Raw genomic sequence first — 22,241 nt, 5'->3', positions numbered from 1 at the left:
TAGCTTTTTATAGTAAGTCTTAAGATAGTGTTCTTCAAATTTGTTCTTTTATTTTTGTAAAGTGATTTGTGCTTTATTTCTTCTACAAAATTATAACATTGTGTGTAACAATTTTGATTTCTGAATTGAGGCAAAAATTAAAGAATCTTTGTTAAGTGCAAATTGCTTATATATCTTTATAACCTATCTGATTATAAAAGGGTACATTTATTAGAGTAACTGATATTCATTTTTATGCATTTGCCCCCATGCCACTGTTTTTCCCTTATTCATCCTATTCTACCATCATGAATACTTAAATGAGTTTTTTGAGATTGGTTGCTTCTCAGACTTATCTGGTTCCCTTGATCCTGTAGTAATGTTGATGTCAAATAATTATCTTGAAGAATTTCCAGCAGGAAATAAAGTTTCTGCCAGTTTGGTTTTAAGTTTTGGAGGGTAACTGTGGGAGAAGCTTGCAGAAGAAATTAAGCTTTTAATTTAATCTCACAAAGTTTGGCGGATGCTCTGTTATTTTCTATAACATTCTGGTGTGGTACCGTATGTTTTTCTTCCTGTAAGAGTGTTGCAGGAATCAGGAGACTGGAGAGACCAGTAGGTAGAACAGGAGGATTTTATTGAGTGTACTCAGACCCAGCGGATTAACAGCCAAAGACTGGGCCTAGAACAAAGACCAGACTTGGCTTTTATACACAATTCTAAAAGAGGGTGGGCTACTTTGAAACAAGCTTACAGTGGCGTGAAGCATAGTGGCACGAAAGCTCAGGTACAAAAGCAGAACAAAGGCAGTTAATCATACTTTGACAGGTTCATAACTCAGACTTACATATGATTCTTGCTATGCAGCTTAGATGGCTGTTACCTAGGGTTGCTCTAGTGCCTTGCACGGACTTATCTCATAACCTTCACTATGGTGTCTGGATGGCTACAATCCAGGCCCGCTCAGGCATGTCTCATGACCTTCGCTGAGCTGCTTAGATAAAACAATACTTAAAGTTACTAGTTATAGAAAACAGGAATCAATAAACTCATAAGTTTACTCATACCATAGGAGAAAGGAAAATAAAGAAAATTTGTTTTTTTCTTCTCCCCATGTTGAGGGAGTGCTGGGAGAGTCTTCAGAGCACATTCCTTTGAGCCCTAGTTTCTTAGATAATATTATCAAGACTTTCCTGGGTCTGGGCTGTGCCTATTTCTGCCTCTGGGATAAGTCAGCCTAATACAGGAAAGCTTGTTTTTCAAACTTGCTTTTCTCTTTTTAATTTTATTTTTCTTTTTTTCTTTAATTTCCCACCTCAAGAGAGGTATGTAGTTGATAAAACATGGTTATTTGGCTGCTAATTTTGCAAAGAATGGGTTAAGTAGCAAACTAGTATTTTTGTCTTTTTCTACTTAGGTGTGTGAATACCGTAGCAGTTAAGATTACTAAGAAAACAGTATCACATGTACACTTTTCTAGCTTTTGGTTGCAATTAATATAGTAGAACTTGTTCAGAATCATGGTTTATAAATCCTTTTTAGTCCACCCCCACCCCCCATCCTTTTAGGTAGAGCCTTGATTTTCCTGGGTGTCATCATAATTTTTCCAAACTGTATTTTCTTAAAATGTACTCATTCTTTTCTAACTTTAAGATTCAAGACTTAATTTTAAGATTAAGTGGTGATATCTTTCAGAAGAATTATATTTCTGCTGTCTCATCTTCAAGACAGTCAATTTAAAGTGAAGGACTTAGAAATAGCAGAGCTTCTAAGGGCTGAAAACATTTTGGTCTAATGTAGACATTAAAACATCAATTTTAAATATTATACAAAAAAATCTGCCTTATGTTTTTCCCCCTTTTAATTTTCAGAATTATTGAAGTAAATCAAAATCAAAAGCAGGTGGAACAGGATATTAAAGTTGCTATATTTACATTGATGGTAGAAATAAATAAAAAAGGAAAAGCTCTACTGCATCAGTTAGAGGTAAGTGACTGCCCATGGGATAGTATATCGATTCAACATAGTATTTCCTAAAGTACTGTGAAGTAGAAATCATAGTGCTTTTAATATAATTGTTTCATTTATGATTCAATACTTTTTTTCCCCACTCCCAAGTTTTCCTTTGCTGGATTTTTTTATTGTAGCTGACAATTTAAAACTTTATAATACACTGTGAATGTCTGACGACTGATTGTTTTCTTTATAGCACAAATTATAATGCCTTGCTTGTAGGAGGATCTCTGAATGTTAAACAGATGAGTTATTTTGGAGATTAACTGAAGTGACAACTTTGCATCATAAGGGGGTTTAGTGGAGCGAAATTTTCTAGAAAGATACACTTCAGTTTAGTTCTCAAGTATATATATTCAACCCTGTGAGAAGTTAGGTGAAAGAGTACGGCTAGCCCTGCCCTCAACATTTTATAATTCTAATTGCGAGAGCAGCACTTGGGGAGATATGCCCAAGGCACTTAGTTGTTTCTCACTGCAGATAAGAAAAACATTACTATCTTCCTCAGCTTTTTAAAACTCATGAAGGTCAAGATCCAAACTTTTGTTTTCCCTTCAAATAATAGAAAGTTGTAACACCTACATGATACATTAATCTATAATATTAATTGCATGATTTTTAGGTATTCCTTTAGTATGTTGACATAGAAAGCATATTGATACAGTAAAGAAGCAAATGAGAAAAAAATAAAAGAATCCTAATGTTTGAAGATTTGAGGAAAAAATAAGACTTCTAGAAATAATTTAGATAATCTTCTTTATGTCATAGTTTGCCAAATTATAAGGTTTCTGTCAGAAAGTTCTATCCCTTCTGGGAAAGCATGGTCATTCCTGTGTATTACCAGCTGTACAGGAAACAAAGACTAAAATAATTCTCTGTTCTTTTGGAAATGTAGTTATTTAGTGAGGAAGTATTCTGGGCAGGAAGAATCAGACCCCATTTATAGTAACTATTTGTTTAAGGTCTGTGACTTAAAAAAAAAAAAAAATTTAAGTAGAAATTTAAGTTTCTAAAACTGCTTAAAATCAAATATCACTTTGATTTGCTTTCCCAGATACTACTAGTGCATACATTACTATGTCTGTGTTTTCAAACTTGACTGTGTACATCAGAATCACTTGAAGAGCTTTACAAAGAAAATGCAAATATGTAAGAATGAACCTGGTCAGTATATATCTACTGATGACCAGGTTCATTCTTAAAAAATAATTTTTTTTTGAGACACGGTCTCGCTCTGTTGCCCAGATGGAAGTGCAATAGCATGAATCATGGCTCACCACAGCCTCCACCTCCTGGGCTCAGGTGATCCTCTCATCACAGCCTCTCGAGTAATTAGGACTACAAGTGTATGCCACCATGCCTGGCTAATTTTTTTTTTTTTTTTTTGAGAGAGGGGGTTTTGACACGTTGGCTCAGGCTGGTCTCAAACTCCTGGGATCAGGCAGTCTGCCTGCCTCAGCCTTCCAAAGTACTGACATTACAGGTATGAACTACCCCACCTCCCCGCCCCCGGCTTTTTTTTTTGAGACAGTGTTTTACTTTGTTCTCCAAGCTTGAATGCAGTGGTGTTTTCACTGTAGCATTTACCTCCCGAGCTCGAGCAGTCTTCCCACCTCAGCCTCCTGAGTAGCTGTGCAACCACACCTGACTAATTTTTTATTTTTGTAGAGATGAAGTCTCACTCTAGTGAATTTTCTTATTTTACTTTTTAGAGACAAGGTCTCAGTTTGTCATCTAGGCTTGAGTGTAGTGGTATGGCCTTGGCTTACTGTAGCCTCAAACTCCTGGGAAACTGGGACTACAAGCAATCCTTCTGACTGAGCGTCCTGAGAAGCTGGGACTACAAGGCATGTGCTGCCACTCCTGGCTAATTTTTTTTTTTTTTTTTTTTTTTTGTAAAGATGTGGTCTCACTATGTTGCCCAGGCTGGTTGGAGTCCCTTTTAAAGGCAAATAAACATAACCCCTTTTATCTGTTAAGACTCATAAGAAATTGGCTGAAATAGATATTTAGGATAGAAGGCCAAAAAATTCTTAATTCTTAATTCTTAATTCTCAATTCTTAATTCTTAATTCTCAACCTCTTCAAAGTAAACAATTTCTATTCCTACTAGAATGTTTCCAAAGAAACACTTAATAAATTTTTACAGAGGTCAAAAATAGCCTACTAGGCAAATTACTGTCTCTCTGAACTTAAATTACATATGGCAGAGTCATTGGCCGTTACCAGTCCCTCAGACAGACAACTGCAATTTCCCGCTTAACTCAGTGTAGCTCAAGTGTATTTTCCAAATCTGGAACTGACTAGGGCCAGGATCTGGGTTCGCTTTTTATTGAGAATGTAAGTCCATGTTGTAGTATAGCAATTTTAGTTTTAAACTTTTCTAATTTATCTGAGACAGTAGAAAGTCCTGTTCTCCTTTTTCCTTGCTAGATCTAGGATGAGGTTTTTGGATAGGAACCTTTAAAATACCCAAGTTCAGTGTGCTCTACTTTTGATTATCTGCCTTCTCTAAGGAAAGTACATACATACTTCCCTTAGAGAAATCTATATTATTTTATGTAGCTTTTCTTAAAGTGCATTGGCACAATCGTGCATCTGTTGGCTCCCATGTTAATTCTCAATAGACAGAAATAATGTGATGCCTTTTAAAAAAATTACCACATACAAAGGATAAGTGTCATCTACAACACAGCATGACTCTGTTTTGCACAAACTACTTGCAAGTGCAACTGTGAAGTAGAATCCCTAAAAGGTGAAATCATATGATTGAGTAAATTACGTGATTGAGTTACTTTACAGGTTTGCTGGATAGTACATCTGTCTTATTTGTGAATGTTGAATTTCATAGGCTTTTACTGTATTATAGCTAATCTATCCTTTTTTATGTATTGTAAGATGCACGAACAGAGTTAACTCCCAGAATACGTAAGGCCCCTGATCCAGGGTCTTGAGGGCTGAGGGGCCACATTTGGGATGCAGTTTTTTGCTATAGTGAAAATGATCCTTTGTACTAATAGGGAAAACACTAAGAGTATTTTTAGTTTCAGTAAATTGAGTACTTAGAGATTGTAGTTATTCTAATTTGTTTACCTGGAAATGACCATTGAAGTCTATATTACGTGCTGATACTAATTTTGAAATTATTTTCTTGTTTTCAGAGCCTTGCAAAGGACCATCGCATGAAACTTATGCAACAACAACAGGAAGTGGCTGGACTTTCTAAACAATTGGAGCATGTCATGCATTTTTCTAAATGGGCAGTTTCCAGTGGCAGCAGCACAGCATTACTTTATAGCAAACGACTGGTAAGATAAAGTATGCTATTTAATATCCTGTATAAATGCACAGTAAAACAATGGAGCCATTGTAATGCTTAAAATTTATTCTGCTTGTGCGTTAATGCTTTTTACCTATTTCTAATATTTATCAAAATATTTTGGTTTAAATATTTTTACCTGGCATAATTTGGGTGTAATTTCAGTTTTAATTTGTCATGAATTCCTTCTTTGTTCTTTCCAAGTATTCACTGTCTTCATAGCAATTGAACTTGATACCAAAAATAAGGATGATAGTGAACATTTTCTGATTACCTATAGTGTGCCAGGTACTAATTCTAAGAATTTCCATGTAATATATAAACTTTTACATTATTCTTATGAGATATACCTATTCACCTCCATTGTACACATGATGAAACTAAGGCATGTGATTATGTAACATGTCTAACATCACACAATAAGAGGTATAGCCAGGGTTTATAATATGATCTCAGACATGACCTGAGCCTGTGTTATTGTTGGTGCTACACGGCAATCTGTGGTGTTGGATGTTTTTGCCACAGAAAAATAGCTCTGTGATTTGGTGAACTATTTGACACTGGTCTAGAACCTTGCTACTTAACATGTGACTACCACATCACTTGAGGATTCTGGTCAGGAGGTCTGGGGTGGGGCTTGTGAATTTCTAACAAGCTTGCAACTGACGCTGATGCTACTTGGTCTGTGGGCTGTGCTTTGAGTAACAAAGGTATAGAAGACATTTAGCTACATTCTTTAAAATTCCTGCTTTACATTCATCTTATTAAAGATTCAACAGAGATTTATACTCCAAAGTATACTATAAACCGTAGGTTCAGTTCCAGACTATTGCAATAAAGCAAATATCATAATAAGCCTAGCCATACAGTTTTTTTTTTAAGTTTTCCAGCGCATATAACTGTGCAATAGTATTATGTTTTTAAAAAAACAAGGTATATACCTTAATTAAATAATCCTTTTTTTTTTGGGAGACGGAGTCTCGCTCTGTCACCCAGGCTGGAGTGCGGTGGCGCCATCTCTGCTCACTGCAAGCTCTGCCTCCCGGGTTCACGCCACCATTCTCCTGCCTCAGCCTCCCGAGTAGCTGGGACTACAGGCGCCCGCCACCTCGCCCGGCTAATTTTTTTTTTTGTATTTTTTTAGTAGAGAGGGGTTTCACCGTGTTAACCAGGATGGTCTCGATTTCCTGACCTCATGATCTGCCCGCCTCGGCCTCCCAAAGTGCTGGGATTTACAGGCGTGAGCCGCTGCACCCTAAAGAATACCTTATTGCTAAAAATGTTAATCATCTGAGCCTTCAAGAGTCAGTCTTTTTGCTGATAGAGATGTTGATGGCTACTGGGATTGTAGTTGCTGAAGGTTGGGATAACTGTGGCAGTATCTTAAGATGACAAGTTTACATTGATTGACTCTTTTTTAATGAAAGATTTCTGCATAGCATGCAATGATAATTTGATAGCATTTTACCTACAATAGAACTTCTTTCAGAATTGGAGTCAGTCCTCTCAAAGCTTGTAGCTACAGTATCACCTAAGTTTATGGAATATCCTAAATTCTTTGTTGTCATCTCAACAATGATCACAGCATCTTCACCAGGAGTAATTTCTATCTCAAGAAACTACTTTTCTGTGCTCATCCATAAGAAGCAACTGTTCATCCATTCAAGTTGGATCATAGGATTGCAGCAATTCAGTCACATCTTCAGGCTCTACTTCTAATTCCAGTTCTTTTGCTGTTTCTATCACATCTGTAGTTCCTTCTTCACTGCAGTCTTGAATTCCTCCAGTTCATCCCTAAAGGTTGGAATCAACTTATTCCTAACTCCTGTTAATATTGGCATATTTATCTCCTCCCATGAACCACTAAGGTTCTTAATGGCATCTAGAATAATGAGTCCTTTCTAGAAGGTTTTTAATTTACTTTGCCCAGATCATCAGAGGAATCACTGTGTATGGTGGCTATTATACTAGCCTTATGTAATGTATTTCTTTTCTTTTCTTTTGTTTTTTTGAGATGGAGTCTCACTCTGTCGCCTAGACTGGAGTACAGTGGCGTGATCTCAGCTCACTGCAACCTGTAGCTCCCAGGTTCAAGCAATTCTCCTGCCTCAGCCTCCCAATAGCTGGGACTCTAGGCATGCCACCATGCCCAGCTAATTTTTCTATTTTTTTTTGTAAGAGACGGGGTTTGCCTATGTTTTCCAGACTGGTCTTGAACTCCTGACCTCAAGTGACCCGCCTGCCTCGGCCTCCCAAAGTGCTGGGATTACAGCATGAACCACTGCACCAGCCACATAATGTATTTCTTAATAATTATTTCTTAAATAATACTTGAGGCCATGCACCTATAATACCAACACTGAGAGGCTGAGGCAGGAGGCTTACTTGAGGCTTGGAGTTCAAGACCACCCTGCGCCGCAGGGTGAGACCCTATCGGTACCAAATGGAAAAAAAAGACATGAGAATCAGAATTACTTCTTGATTCATGGGCTGCAGAATGGATGTTGTGTTAGTGGGCATAAAAACAACCTTAATCTCCTTATATATTTCCATGAGAGCTCTTAGGTGACCGGTTGTATTTGTCAATGAGCAGTAATATTTTAAAATCCTTTATTTTCTGAGCAGTGTGTCTCAAAAGTGGGCTTAAAATAATAACTAAAATATATTGTAAGTAGGTGTGCGGTCATCCTGCCTTTATTTTCACTTATAGAACACAAAAGCAGTATAGATTTAGCATAATTCTTAAGGGCTCTAGGTTATTTGGAGTGGTCAGTGACCATTGGCTTCAACTTCAAGTCACCAGCTGCATTAGTCCCTAACGAGTCAGTCTGTCCTTTGAGGATTTGAAGCCGTGCCTTGTATGAAATTTCTAGATGGCATCATCTTCCAATAGAAGTCTGTGTCATCTACATTGAAATGTGTTATTTAGAGTAGCCACCTTCGTCAATGATCTTAGCTAGATCTTATTGATTAATTTGCTGAAGCTTCTACATTAGCACTTGGTGCTTCACCTTGTACTTTTATATTGTGGATACTGCAGAATGGATGGTTTCTTTCCATAAATCTCATGGACCAACCTTTGCCACCTTAAAACTTTCTTTTGCAGCTTCCTCACCTCTCACCTCTCAGCTACCTCACCTCTCACAGCCTTCATTGAATTAAAGAGAGTTTTAGGACCTTTCTCTGAATTAGATCTTGGGTTAAGGGAGTGTCATAGCTGGTTTGATCTTCTATCAAGACCACAAAACTTTCTTCCTGTCAGCAACAAGTCTGCTTGGCATTCTCATCATTCATGTGTTCACTGGAGTAACACTTTCAATTTCCTTCAAGAACTTTTCCTTTACATTCACAACTTGGCTAACTGGTGCAAGAGGCCTAGCTTTCAGCCTGTCTCAGCTTTGGACCTGCCTTCTTCAGTAAGCTTACTCATTTCTAACTTTCGATTAGTGAGAGTCATGCAACTCTTCCTTTCACTTGAGCACTTAGAGACTATTGCAGGGTTATTAAATTGTTGCGTCTGAAACTAGGGAGGCCTGAGGAGAGGAAGAAAGAATGGCTAAATGGTGGTACAAACAGAATATACTATTTATGTTTGCTCTTACGTGGAAGTAGTTTGTGATGTCCCAAAACAGTCACAATATTAACATTAAAGACCACAGATCACTGTAACAGACTATTGTTAAGAATTACCAAAATGTGTCAGAGACACATGAGCATGTGCTGTTGGAAAAATGGTGCTGATTTTCTCAATGTGGTGTCGCAAACCTTAAATTTGTAAAATTTACAGTACTTACGAAGTGCAGTAAAGTAAAGCTCAGTAAAGTGAGGTATACTTGTATTACTACCTCCAAATCAAGTTTTCTGTCACCTATTCCAAAATATGGAAGTCCAGAAATTTTCTATACAATTTTAAAATAAGGAAATGTGATTCTGGATAAACTTTATGAAATAACTTCAAATATTGAGTGACATCAGAGTTCTATAACTTTTCTTAATAATGAATTATATTTAATTGTTAGGATTTGTTTTCCTTTCATAATTATCAGTGCTATAGTTTCTATCCTGATTTTTATTTTTTCATTAGTTTTAATGGGAAACATCTATATACTATGTACCTTCCGTATTCTGTTACTTATATTTTTCTGAAAGTCAAATAGAAAAGGGATAGAGGGAATAGAGAATTATGTTTTTCAACTTAATCCATCATGAGTATGTATGTGTAAGATACATTATTCACGCAATCAGATAAGCATTCCTTCAATTTCCTTATCAATCTAAAAATGTGTTTTTCATTCTGTTCTGTATGGAGAAAATAAAAACAGGAGATGGGATAAATTAATTTACACAATGATCTGTTGAAATAGGAATGAAAGAGATAGTCATCTGTATGATACATAGAAGAAAATAGGAACAGTGAATCATATAGTACTAGTATTACCATTATCTTGGTTAACTAAATTTTAAAACACTGTGGAACCCAAGTGAGCATTGATGCATTTCTAGTAGCAGCTATAGATAACAATTTGCCTATAATGCGTGCAGAGCTGAGGTTTGTGATTGTTTTTAAACATTTAGAAGATTTTCTAACTTCAGAAAATGTGAAAATCATTATATTGTATAACTCTATTCTCCAGAGTTCTGCTTTGTAAATATAGCCATGTTTACTTAGGTTATCCTTTAAATGATGGATTTTATATGCTTAAAAAATGAAAATGAAATGCCTAGCAGCCCTGAAACCTCAAGCTTGGCTTGCTGTTTTTAAAAATTTATTTATATTTTATTATATATTTAATGTATACAATATGATATTCTGACATATATGTATATTGAAATTATTGTTTCAATCAAACAGATTAATATTCATTATCCTAGTTACCTTGTATCTGTGTGTATGGTAAGAACACCTAAAATCTATAGCAAATTTTTGATATACATTACAGTGTTATTAAGGAGGTTTTTTTGGTTTGTTCTTTTGGGTTTTTTTTGTTTGTTTGTTTGTTTGTTTGTTTTTTGAGACAAGGTCTCCCTCTATCACCCAGGATAGAGTGCAGTGACATGATGATAGCTCATTGCAGCCTCAAACTTGCAGGCTCAAGCGAGCCTTTTGCCTCAGTGCCCCAAGTAGCTGGGAGTACGGGTGCATGCCACCATAGGCCAGATTTTTTTTTTTTTTGAGAGACAAGGTCTTGCTCTGTCACCCCAGCTGGTCTTGAACTCCAAGTGTGAGCCACCACATCTGGCCGGCATTACAATGTTACTAACTGTAGTTCTTACTCTGTACATTAAATCTCAATGCTTATTCATTCTACCTACCTGGAAATTTGTACCCTTTGACTTCTCTACATTTCCTACCCACCTAGCCCCTAGTAATCACCATACCACTTTGTCTTCAACTTTCTAAAAATATTCCATGTATAAGTGAGATTATACAGTATTTTTCTTTCTGGATCTGGCTTATTTCACTTATCATAGTGTCCTCAAGGTTCATCCTTCTTATCACAAATAGCAGGATTTCTTTCCTTTTTAAAGGCTGAATAATATTCTATTATATATATCTACCACAATTTATTTATCCATGCATCATTGGATACAGGTTGTTTTTCTATCTTGGCCATTGTGAATAATGCTGCAGTGACATGGGAGTGCAGATATCTCTACAAGATCCTATTTCATTTCCTGTCATAATATACCCGACAGAGGGATAGCTGGACCTATACTAGTTCTGTTTTTAATTATTTGAAGAACCTCCATACTGTTATCCATAGTGGTTGCACCAATCTGCATTCCCACCTAAAGTGTACAAAGGGTTCCCTTTTTTCCACACCCTGGCCAACACTTGTCTTTCTTGTCTTTTTGATATTAGCTGGATCCTAACAGATATGAGGTGATAGCTCATTGTGGTTTTGATTTGAATTTTCCTATTGATTAGTGATGTGAAGCATTTTTTCATATGCCTGTTGGACATTTTTATGTCTTCTTTGGAAAAATGTAAATTCAAACTCTTTGTTCATTTTTTAATCACGTTATTTGGGTTTTTGCTATTGAGTTGTGTGAGTTTCTTACACAGGTTAAGCATCCCGACTGAAATCTGAAGTTCTCCAAAATTCAAAACTTTTTGAGCACCATCATGACACCACAAGTGGGAAATTACACACATAAGAATTGAACACAACTTGGATTCATGCACAAAATTATTAGAAATATTGTATACAGTTGCTTTCAGGCTATGTGTATTGAGTATATGAAATATAAATGAATTTCATATTTAGATTTGGACCCTATCCCCAAGATATCATCATTATCAATATACATAATACATAAAATCTGTGTGTGTGTGTGTGTGTGTGTGTGTGTGTATCTATATATTCACATAAAAACTATAAAGAATCTTATTGTCTCACCTTCTCTTCCCGGCATGGAGGCATCAGCATGGTGACTGAGGTCACTGCATATTGGAGAGGGTTGGGGAACCACAACAGGCATGAAGCTGGCAGCCACGGATGTGAAGTGGTGAGGGAGGAATACAGAAGTGGTAAGAAGAATTAGCCAGTGTCATTTGGATTTTGGTTACATTGAGTAAATAAGTAAATGGATTGAATAAGTAAGTAAATATATTGAAGGTAATGGCAGCCAAGTTTCCAGAGAAGGTATTTAGAAAGAAGTTAGGCTAGGAAGGGCCCAAAGATGTGTTGGATTGGAATTAAGAGTACAAGTGTGAACTTAGAGTTTTATTTTTATTCTTGGACTGAGATCTAGAAATAGTTATAGATGTATATGTCCATCTGTATGCATATATATATATTCGATGTTGGTGTGCTGCATCCCAATAGCAGTGAGGCCACTTCCTTCCAGATCTTGGTTTCAAAATACCAAAGAAAGGGGAGGAAAGTAAAAGGTGTGCCCAGAACGTGTTGTTATACCAGAAAACTACTGAAATGCTCAGAGAATAATGGGGACATGTCAAAGGGAACAGGATTCAGTGTAAAAGGGCTCCCACTGGGAAAACCAAGAACAAATTTGAGGATCAAAATAAGTCACTATAATAAATTGTAACACACTGAATTAAATAAGAATACATGAGTTCATAATAACATAAATCAGTAAAGAGTAGATTATTTGGGGGAGAAGTTGATAACAAAACTAAAAGTGACGGTTATAAAACAATGGGTATACAGAAGCACATTTGGTCACTATCATAGAGGTAATTTGAGAGGAGTAATCAGTGGCTGCAAATATACTGGGCAGAGGATTGATGGGGAACAGAGTATTAGTAAAATCTCAGAATACCTCTTCAACTTTAAGTTTAAGAAATTGTGTAGCAGAATTATGGATCAAGATTAATATCACCAGTGGTACGACAATTTGACATCCTATGTTTCCTGGCACGTCATCATTTGTATGGTATTCTTGCCAAGAATACTGTAACTAAGTCTGATCAGGAAGAAATACCACCCAGGTTCAAGGTCATCCTACAGAATGTAAGGCATAAAATTTTCAAAAGACATCAGGGACATGAACGAAAGGGAAAGACTAAGCAACTAAATAATGAGGCAGCTAAGCAATTTTGTATCCTTGATAGCATCATGGAAAAGACTGCTGAAACTTGGCATTTGGATGAAGTGTTTAAACTGGATGGCTGTGTTGTAACAGTTGGTTTATGAATTTGGAATCTGGGATTTGGTTATGTTAGAAGATCTTTGTTTTAGGATATCCATACTGCAGTATTTAGGGAAGACAGGACCTCACGCCTGTAGCTTGCTCTCAAAAGTTTCGGAAAAAATTAGCGTGTGTAGGAGCAGTTGGGTGGGCACTGGAGCAAATGTCATAACTTAACACTTAGGGAATTTGGGTGAAACAAATGTAGGGTTCTTTTACTTTTCTGGCAGTGTTTCTATGATTTCAAAATTATTTAAAAATAAATGATTAAATAGCTATTGTCAAAAAGATAAAGGTAACAGGTGTTGGAAAGGAAATGGAGAAAGGGGAACGATTGCATCCTGTTGATGAGAATGTAAATTAGTACAACCATAGAAAACAGTATGGAAGTTCCTTGAAAATTTACATATAGAAGTATCATGATCCAGCAGTCTCACTTTTGGGTATGTATATATTCAAAGGGAATGAAATCAACATCTTGAATAGATGTATGTAACTGGGTTCATTGCAACACTCACAATAACCAAAAAATGGAATCAGCCTAAGTGTTCAACAGATAAATGGATAAAGAAAATGTGGTACATATACCCAATGGAATACTATTTAGCTTTATAAAAGAAGGAAATCCTGTCATTTGCAACAACATAGATGAACCTTGAGGACATTATATTTACTTCATGATCTCACTTATATGTGGAAAAAAATTAAACTCAGAGAGAGTAGAATGGTGGTTACAAAGGGCTGGAAGGGATTCAGGGTATTGGAATGGATGTTGGTCAAAGGCTGCAAAATTTCAATTAGATGGGAAGGAATAAGTTCACCAGAGCTATTATATGACATGAGAACTAGAGTTAATACCACTGCGTTTATATTCTTGAAAATTGCTAAGAGAGTAGATTTTAAGTGTTCTCATTACAAAAAAATAAGTATATGAGGTAATACATAGATTAATTAACTCAATGTAACCATTCCACAATGTATATTTATTTCAAAACATGCTGTACACAGAAATATATTCAATTTTTATTGGTCAATTAAAATAATACTTTTAAAAAATAAATTATTAAATTTTAGATAAAAGTTATTAAATTTCAGATAAAACATAGTTCTTAGAATATTCCTTATGGTTAGCATTATGAGCATGATTTATGGTGGGAATTATTAGAGGGTGCAAAAAGTTAAAGGGGGAAATTGGGGGGAATGGTATATTGTATTGACTGCTGCCTGGTAAATACTTTGCTAAATATTCTACATAGTCCCAAAATAAGTTATTTATTTATTTATGGTTTTGGAGACAGAGCCTCCCTCTGTCACCCAGGCTGGAGTGCCTCCCAGGTTCCAGTGATTCTCCTGCCTCAGCCTCCCAAGTAGCTGTGATTACAGGTGCATGCCACCACACCTAATTTTTTGTGTGTTTTAAGTAGAGATGAGGTTTCACCATGTTGGCCAGGCTGGTCTCGAACTCCTGACCTCGTGATCTGCCCACCTCAGCCTCCCAAAGTGTTGGGATTACAGGTGTGAGCCACTGTGCCTGGTCTAGACATATGTTTTAAAAGTAGAGCCAATGGGATTTGCTGACAGGTTGAATATAGAGTGTAAGAAAAAGAAAGGAGCCGAGGACTTTAAGTTGTAGGGAAAAACAGTATTACCAATAATTGAGATGGAGAGGGAGGGTTATAGGAAGAGTACACCTGAGGATAAAAAGTACAGTCATGTGTTGCTTGATGACAGGGATGCATTCTCAGAAATGGTGATTTAGGCATTGTGTGACATCATAGGATGTACTTACACAAACCTAGATGGTTTACCCTGTTGCTGCTATCTGTACAGCATATCATTGTACTGAATACTGTAGGCAGTTGTACATAATAGTAAATGTTTTTATATCTAAACATAGAGAAAGTACAGTCAAAATACAATACAAAGGATTAAAAAATGATACACCATGGAAGTTGCAGTGAGCCGAGCTGAGATCATACCACTGCACTCCAGCCTGGGTGATGGAGTGAGAGTCAAAAAAAAAAAAAGGTGCACCTGTATAGGTATAGGGCATTTACCATGAATGGAGCTTGCAGGACTGGAAATTTACAGTGCTCTGGGTGAGCACGTGAGTGATTGTGAAGGCGCAGGACATTACTGTACACTACTGGGGACTTTATAAGCACCATGCTTTTAGGCTACATTAAATTTATTTGAAAATATTTTTTCTTCAATAATAAATTTTAGCTTAAGGAAAGCTTACTGTAACTTTTTAACTTTATAAACTGTAATTTTTTAAATGTTTTGACTGTTTTGTAATAACAGTTAGCTTAAAACACAAACACATTGTACAAATTCTTCCTTATATCTTTAATTCATAAACTTATTTATTTGTTAATTTTAAAACTTTTTGTTAAAAACCAAGATGCAAACACACACATTAGCCTAGGCCTACCCAAGGTTCATATCATCAATATCACTGTCTTACACCTCCACATTTTATCTCCCTGGAAAGTCTTCAGGGGCATAAACATGCATTCAGTTCTCATCTCCTATTATAATAATGCTTTTTCCGAGACTATCTCTTGAAGGACTTGGCTGAGGCTGTCACTTTTTTTAGTAAGTAGTAGGAGTACACTCTAAAATAATGAAAAAAAAGTGTAATATAGTAAATACATAAACCAATAACATAGTAGTTTATTATTATCATTATACAACTGGCAGCACTGTAGGTTTGTTTACACCAGCATCACCATAAGCACTTGAGTAATACCTGGTGCTGTGATGTTACTACAGCTCCAACATCATTAGGCAATGGGAATTATTCAGCTTCATTATAATTTCATGGGACCACTGTTGTACATGAGGTTCATTGTTGACTGAAACATTGCTATATGGTGCATGACTACATAGGAATGTAGAGGAAGAGAGAAGTAAAAAAACTCAGCCCTGAGCATTCCAGCACATAGCAGTGTGGGAGAGAAGAAATCACCAACAATGGAGACTGAGATCGTGCACTGCCAAGAAGCAGAGGAATCCCTGCCCTTACTGGGGAGTTCAAAAACAGTGGGATTATAGTGTGCTGGAAACCAAATGAAAAAAAGCATTTCCATGAAGGCAGACCGACCACCTGTGTGAAAAGCTGCTACAAGCGTGAACGTAATGGTTTCAGGAAAGAATGGATGGGAAAGAATAGGAGACAGTGAACCTAGATGAGTCTTTGGAAGAGTTTTGCTGTAAAAGAAATGGGGTAGTTGATGGTAGGAGAAAAGGAGTTAAAGAGTTTTGTTTTTAGCTGAAAAAAGTTAAAAGCGTATTTATATGTTGATGGGTGTGATCCAGTAAAATGGGAAAATTGGTGTTACAGAAGAGGGATGAAAATTACTGGGCAGGCAAGATGGGGTGTGCTCTACTGCACAAGTGGAAGGCTGGCTTTAACTAGAAACATGGACATTTCATCATCCGTTGCAACAGGAGGGGATATTGACTGAAAAGTGGTGGAAGTTTGTGGAAGATCTTTGATTGTTGCTGATTTTCAGTGAAATGCTAAGTACATTAGCTAAGATTAAGAATGGGGGAGGAAACACTGATGATTCAAAAAGAGAAAAGAAAGTAGGAAATAGTTATTTAGGAAAGTAGGGAAGTGAATGGATTAGAGAAATGTCATATGATAGCCAGTCAGCCTTAATGGCCTACCTGAAGTAAATGGTCATGTGTTTGAAGTGAGATCAGTTCAATTATGTTCAGGCAGCATGTGGGATTTAACCAGGGTAAGTTGTTTTATCTAGGGGAAACACTGAGGAGAGTGAAGTGAGCATATATAATTGAGTGAAAGGGGAGTTAACATATATATGTGTCATACATATGTGACATCTATGATGTTATATATGACTATGTGACACATGTTATATGACATGTGACATGTTACATGGCATGTGACACACATGCTGTATGACGTGTGTCATGACATGTGTGTTACATACGTGACATATATATGTAAGGAAATTATGATGATTATTGACCCTGGAATTGAGACTGGATAATGAGGAATTGAGGGATAGAGGGCAAGGGTAAAGTGAGATGAAAGGATGGAAAAAGCAAAGTCTTATAGGACCTAGGGGGATTATTGGTATTTGGGCACTAGAGGAAGTGAATCATTTGGTTGGATATTGAAATCATCAAAAATTGCCACAGGACTAATGTTGGAGATGGTGATAGTGAACCAAGAACTAAAATCTTCAAGGACTGAGGGAGAATGAGTAGATGCTCATTGATGACTGCAGCGTGGAGGAAAGAGGATGGTGTGGTGTGATGATGTGAGATTCAAAGCTGGTTGTATTCAGGGCAATGGCGAGAACAGAACTGTAATGAGGAACAAGGAGAATCACCTCACTTACAGGCCCAGTTCCTTTTCCTGAACACAGACAAATTTGTATTCCCTGTAACTCATTAGCCCTTAGTCTAAATTCTGAATCCTTCTAAGAGAGTAAGTAAAGTCAATGAAAGCATTAAGATACATTAATAATTTTTATTTTACAAATATTTGAGTTAGTGATTCTGCACAGTTTTATTAGTAATCCAAAAAACTAACTTTAACCTGTCACTTCAAAATTGGTTCAGTAGTACAGCTAACTGAATTATGCCTCAAAACTTTTTAACTTGTTTTGGAAAGAAAATTGTGTTGTATGTCCAACATACAACATACAACATACAACACAATGTCCAACATACAACACAATGTCCAACAATGTCCAACATACAACACAATTTTGTGACCTATATATGATTGTTTATTGTGTATTGATGTACATACCAGAGACTGTTTTTGTATATTTACTGGGCACTTAATAAATTATTTGCCTAATATTTAGTTGTCTCTCCTTTTTCTTCTAGATTACATACCGGTTACGGCACCTCCTTCGTGCAAGGTGTGATGCATCCCCAGTGACCAACAACACCATCCAATTTCACTGTGATCCTAGTTTCTGGGCTCAAAATATTATCAACTTAGGTAGGCCATTACCATTACATACATTTCTCAAAGTGACATTTGTTTGTAGAACTCTCAATGATTATGACATGTTACTGAAAATATGTTCACTTAGGGTGGGCACGGTGGCTCACATCTGTAATCCTAGCACTTTGGGATCACTCAAGGATCATTTGAGCCAGGAGTTCAAGACCAGCCTAGGCAACATAGGGAGAGTCCATTTCCACATAAGATTTCTAAGTTAACCAGGGGTTGTGGCACATGCTTGTAGTCCCAGCTACTCGGAAGGCTGATGCTGGAGGATCGAAGAAAATATGTTCTCTCACTTTTAAAATGTTTTCATTATTTTGTTTTAAAAAGACATCTGATAGTATTTCTCAATGTATGTATATGGTAACAAATATACATGAATATAAACACACGTACATGTACGGATGATAAGAAAATATTCTATAACATTGACTGACAGGGTGTCTAGACTTAGGGATTTAGGTGTCCTGTCCTGTCCTATTCCCTCAATCCCCCAAATCTGGTTTGTTCTGTTAGCTCTAAATTTATCAGTATGTGTTAACTTGACTTGTCATTGATAAAGGATTTTTGATATCCTGAAAGTTTTATTTGAAATGACTAAATTTTTATTGGCTTATCTTTAGAACTATTCAGTAGGAACTTAATGGTTCAATCCTTTATCTTGCTTAGGGAAGACTTAGTTTTCTTATTTTGCCTGATCAGGTAATAGTTATATACATATCTTACTAACTGAAGTACAACATACATACTGACAAGTACCCAAATCTTAAGCAGTCAGGTACTGCATAATGATGTCTCAATCAACTAACTGCATCTATGACTTAGAAATACTGTGAGCTTTTTTACTGTATCTTTTGTATGTTTAGATACACAGATACTTACCATCGTGTTACAATTTCCTACAGTATTGTCCAGATAATTCAGTACAATTACATGCTGTACAGGTTTGTAGCCTAGATTCTACCTAGCAATAAGCTATGCCATATAACCTAGGTGTGTAGTAGGCTATACAGTATAGGTTTACATAAATAAACTGATGTTTGTCTAAAGATAAAATTACCTAAATGACACATTTCTCAGAACATATCCCCATCCTTTCGCAACACATGACTATATTAGAGCTCACTGAATTATCACAAAAAGAGACCATCATTTTGGTAACATCAGGAATGAAAGTATCCTTGCAAGCAGTTCGGCAGAAAGTTACTACTTTAGCTTTTTTATTATACTATTTGCTGAGTAGAAACACCTTTTTGCCTTCTTTCTTAATTTCTCACAGGGAAACTATACAAATTTAGGAATTCCCTACACATTGTCTGTTCATCAACAAACAGTATTATCGTTTTTGATTTTGGTGGGGGTGGGGGGCGAGGGGTGCTCATTGAATTTGTTTCAGAATCATCAAAGACGGTTTCTCATCCCCAACACTAGATTCTGGGTGAGAAAAGAAAATGGCTGGAGAAAGAGCTCATACTCACCAGGAAAGGAGGAAATAGGCAATCTCACCCGTAAGGGAAGAACAAAAAGATTTATCCTGGAAGCAAAGGTGATAAGGAGACCCCTGCAGACTAGTTTAGATACAAACATACGTATATTGATACATAGCAGGAAACTGGAATTATACACACTCATTTTACCAAAAAGAAGCATCTTTAGAATACAAAACATGTGTATAAGTAACTCTTATTGCCACACCTGACTCTACCACTACACATTCATCTGTACTCAGAACCCATCACAAGATATAAATCCAAACAAGTGGTCATATGTGTTATGTACTTATATCACAATAGGTAAATACACCCACATATAGACATCAGTACGTTTAAGAATTATATTCAAAACTGTACACACATAAATGGATATAGTTTCAGATAAATCTACTTTAGCCAAAACAAAAACAGGATCTCCTAGTCTAATAGTTTGTGAAACCGGTATAAGGACGTTAAACAATATATTTTACTCTAGAATTTCTCAGAGCTGTCACTTACAGCACTGTAAATTCATAAACAGTGAGATTTACATTGTAAATCTCTAAAGAAGGAGACAAGTTTCCTAAACTTGTTACCCATGGCTTCTGAGAAACGTATAAGAACACTAGGGAGAAATATTGGTCTAGGTGAATATTTTGTTACTGTCTTGAGTGACTTTGGATAAGTTTTACAACCTCTCTAAACCTTAGATCCCTTATGTGTAAAAGAGAATGTTATTGTTTCTTTTAAACATATGCATACACCTACCTGTAGTAGTGAATTACACACAGTAAACATTTAATGAGTAACTATATATTTTTAGAATGCATATGAGTAATCATAAACATTTGAGTTTCTACTGTTGAAATCAAGCTTGAATCAGACCTTTCAAAGGCACCATTAAACTCTTAAAACTAGTTTTAAGCTGGTCAATGTATTCTGTATCAAAAAGTTAACATAGTATGCATTGTAAAGGTATAGGAAACTTGAGAGATCACAACTTGTTAATAGTAAACATTCAGAAATACTTTTTGGGATTGTTTTTAGAGCCAATGTCAGGTTTGCTTGTTTTGATATATGACAGCGGTTCTCAGAGTATAGTCTGGTACTCTATCAGGGGACCACAAAGGTCACCCTTTTCCAACTACACGTCTGGATGAATGTTGTGCCAGACCCCTATTGACTTCAGTAGGGATAGGACCATGTTTGAGAGGCCCAAGAAGAGAGGCCCAAGAAGAGACCTGGAGCTAGTGAATGAGACACAGGGCTTATGGAGGGAACTTACATACAGGACAGTCCAGTGGCAGTGGGCTGGACAAGAGAACCACCAGCAAGTAGTTTATATAGCACTTAGCACCCTCCCGCGAGCAACCTCCATGTGGCAACCTTCATTTAACACAAAGCAAAAGTCCTCCATCCCCGATATGGCCTGGATTCCAGAGGCTGGCCTGGGAGTTCAGATATTCTTCACTGATAAAGAATGGATCTCTGGGTTGGCCACTCCTAGGTTCCTTAGCGCGGAACTCCAAACACACATTCTTCTTAGGCTATACAGGGTCACTCTCAGGGTAGACTTAAGTTATTGCTGTCAGGTGCTGTCTGCCATACAGTGAGACTGAAATTTTTTTCATATATTTTAACTCAACAATATATTATGATAGATAGTGCAGAAACAGATAATGAGATTTCAGCTATTAAGCCAGACATTCAAAGAGATTTTTTAAAACATCAAACAGTATTTTAAAATACCAAAAATGTTTACCAAATTTTTTACAATGTAGTTTTATAAAAACATGTTGTTATGGTTTTATTATTCTTAAATGAATTAGTTTTAAAAGTTATTTTTAATTTCTAATATTATAAATTTTGATGACTAGAACTTAGATGAACAAAAGCTGTTTGGGGGTCCTCTGTCTTTCAGAGTGTAAAAGGGCTCATGAGACCAGAGAATTCCATGGCAATTTTGAAGTTCTGCAAAAATAGTCTTAGAAAATGTGATATTTCACCAACTATCTGAAAAACTTTTTCCCTTAACCTTTTCTTTTTAATTAGGTTCTTTAGTAATTGAGGATAAAGAGAGCCAGCCACAAATGCCTAAGCAGAATCCTGTCGTGGAACAGAATTCACAGCCACCAAGTGGTTTATCATCAAACCAGTTATCCAAGTTCCCAACACAGATCAGCCTAGCTCAATTACGGCTCCAGCATATGCAGCAACAGGTAATGGCTCAGAGGCAACAGGTGCAACGGAGGCCAGCACCTGTGGGTTTACCAAACCCTAGAATGCAGGGGCCCATCCAGCAACCTTCCATCTCTCATCAGGTAAATTTGGAAGCAGGCCTGTCCTCACTTAGATAATTATAGTATAATTGTGTTGAGCAGCTCAAAATGACAAAGACATCCATTTTCCATAATCTAAATATCTGCATTTATAAAAATTTATCACATTAAGGATCCCTGATTTAATGCCTAGTTTTTAATCCCTACTTAAAAAGGATTTAATGGTTTGTTTAGCTGATAAATGTATTTTCATCTACCCTTCATTGTCTTTAAATTATAGCAGAGGATAAATGTTTGTATTCCTAAATAACCCAGGCCTGTGATTGATGGGAAAAGTTGTGTACCTGTTAATTCCTATACTGGTGCTTCAGAATGATGAATACATTAAGAATCTGTCCTCTGCGAGGATGTGGTGTTTAGTAAACCACATTGCATCTTAGAAACTAGGGCAGAGTGAAATACAAAAGGGCAGAAGTGTGGTTCATTATAATATACCTTTTTCAAACTTTATTTCTGAGCAAATA

At 36.5% G+C, this 22,241-nt stretch overlaps 1 protein-coding gene across 1 annotated transcript in view; it reads left to right on the top strand.

The window, feature by feature from the left end:
* The window catches only part of TRIM24 (tripartite motif containing 24), a gene marked incomplete at its 5' end in the record, with an annotated part of 148,600 nt that overhangs the window by 83,365 nt on the left and 42,994 nt on the right, over window positions 1-22,241 (top strand). The window contains 4 exons of the mRNA XM_011995508.1: window positions 1,851-1,965; window positions 5,154-5,300; window positions 17,840-17,957; window positions 21,491-21,775. Of these exons, the coding sequence (XP_011850898.1) occupies window positions 1,851-1,965; window positions 5,154-5,300; window positions 17,840-17,957; window positions 21,491-21,775 (665 nt within the window). The remainder of the gene's footprint in view (window positions 1-1,850; window positions 1,966-5,153; window positions 5,301-17,839; window positions 17,958-21,490; window positions 21,776-22,241) is intronic.

The sequence above is a fragment of the Mandrillus leucophaeus genome, unplaced genomic scaffold (genome assembly GCF_000951045.1).
Source record: "Mandrillus leucophaeus isolate KB7577 unplaced genomic scaffold, Mleu.le_1.0 Scaffold49, whole genome shotgun sequence".
Taxonomy (NCBI): domain Eukaryota; kingdom Metazoa; phylum Chordata; class Mammalia; order Primates; family Cercopithecidae; genus Mandrillus; species Mandrillus leucophaeus.
The sequence above is the reverse complement of the archived record's forward strand: the minus strand, read 5'-3'. Positions and strand labels throughout refer to the sequence as shown.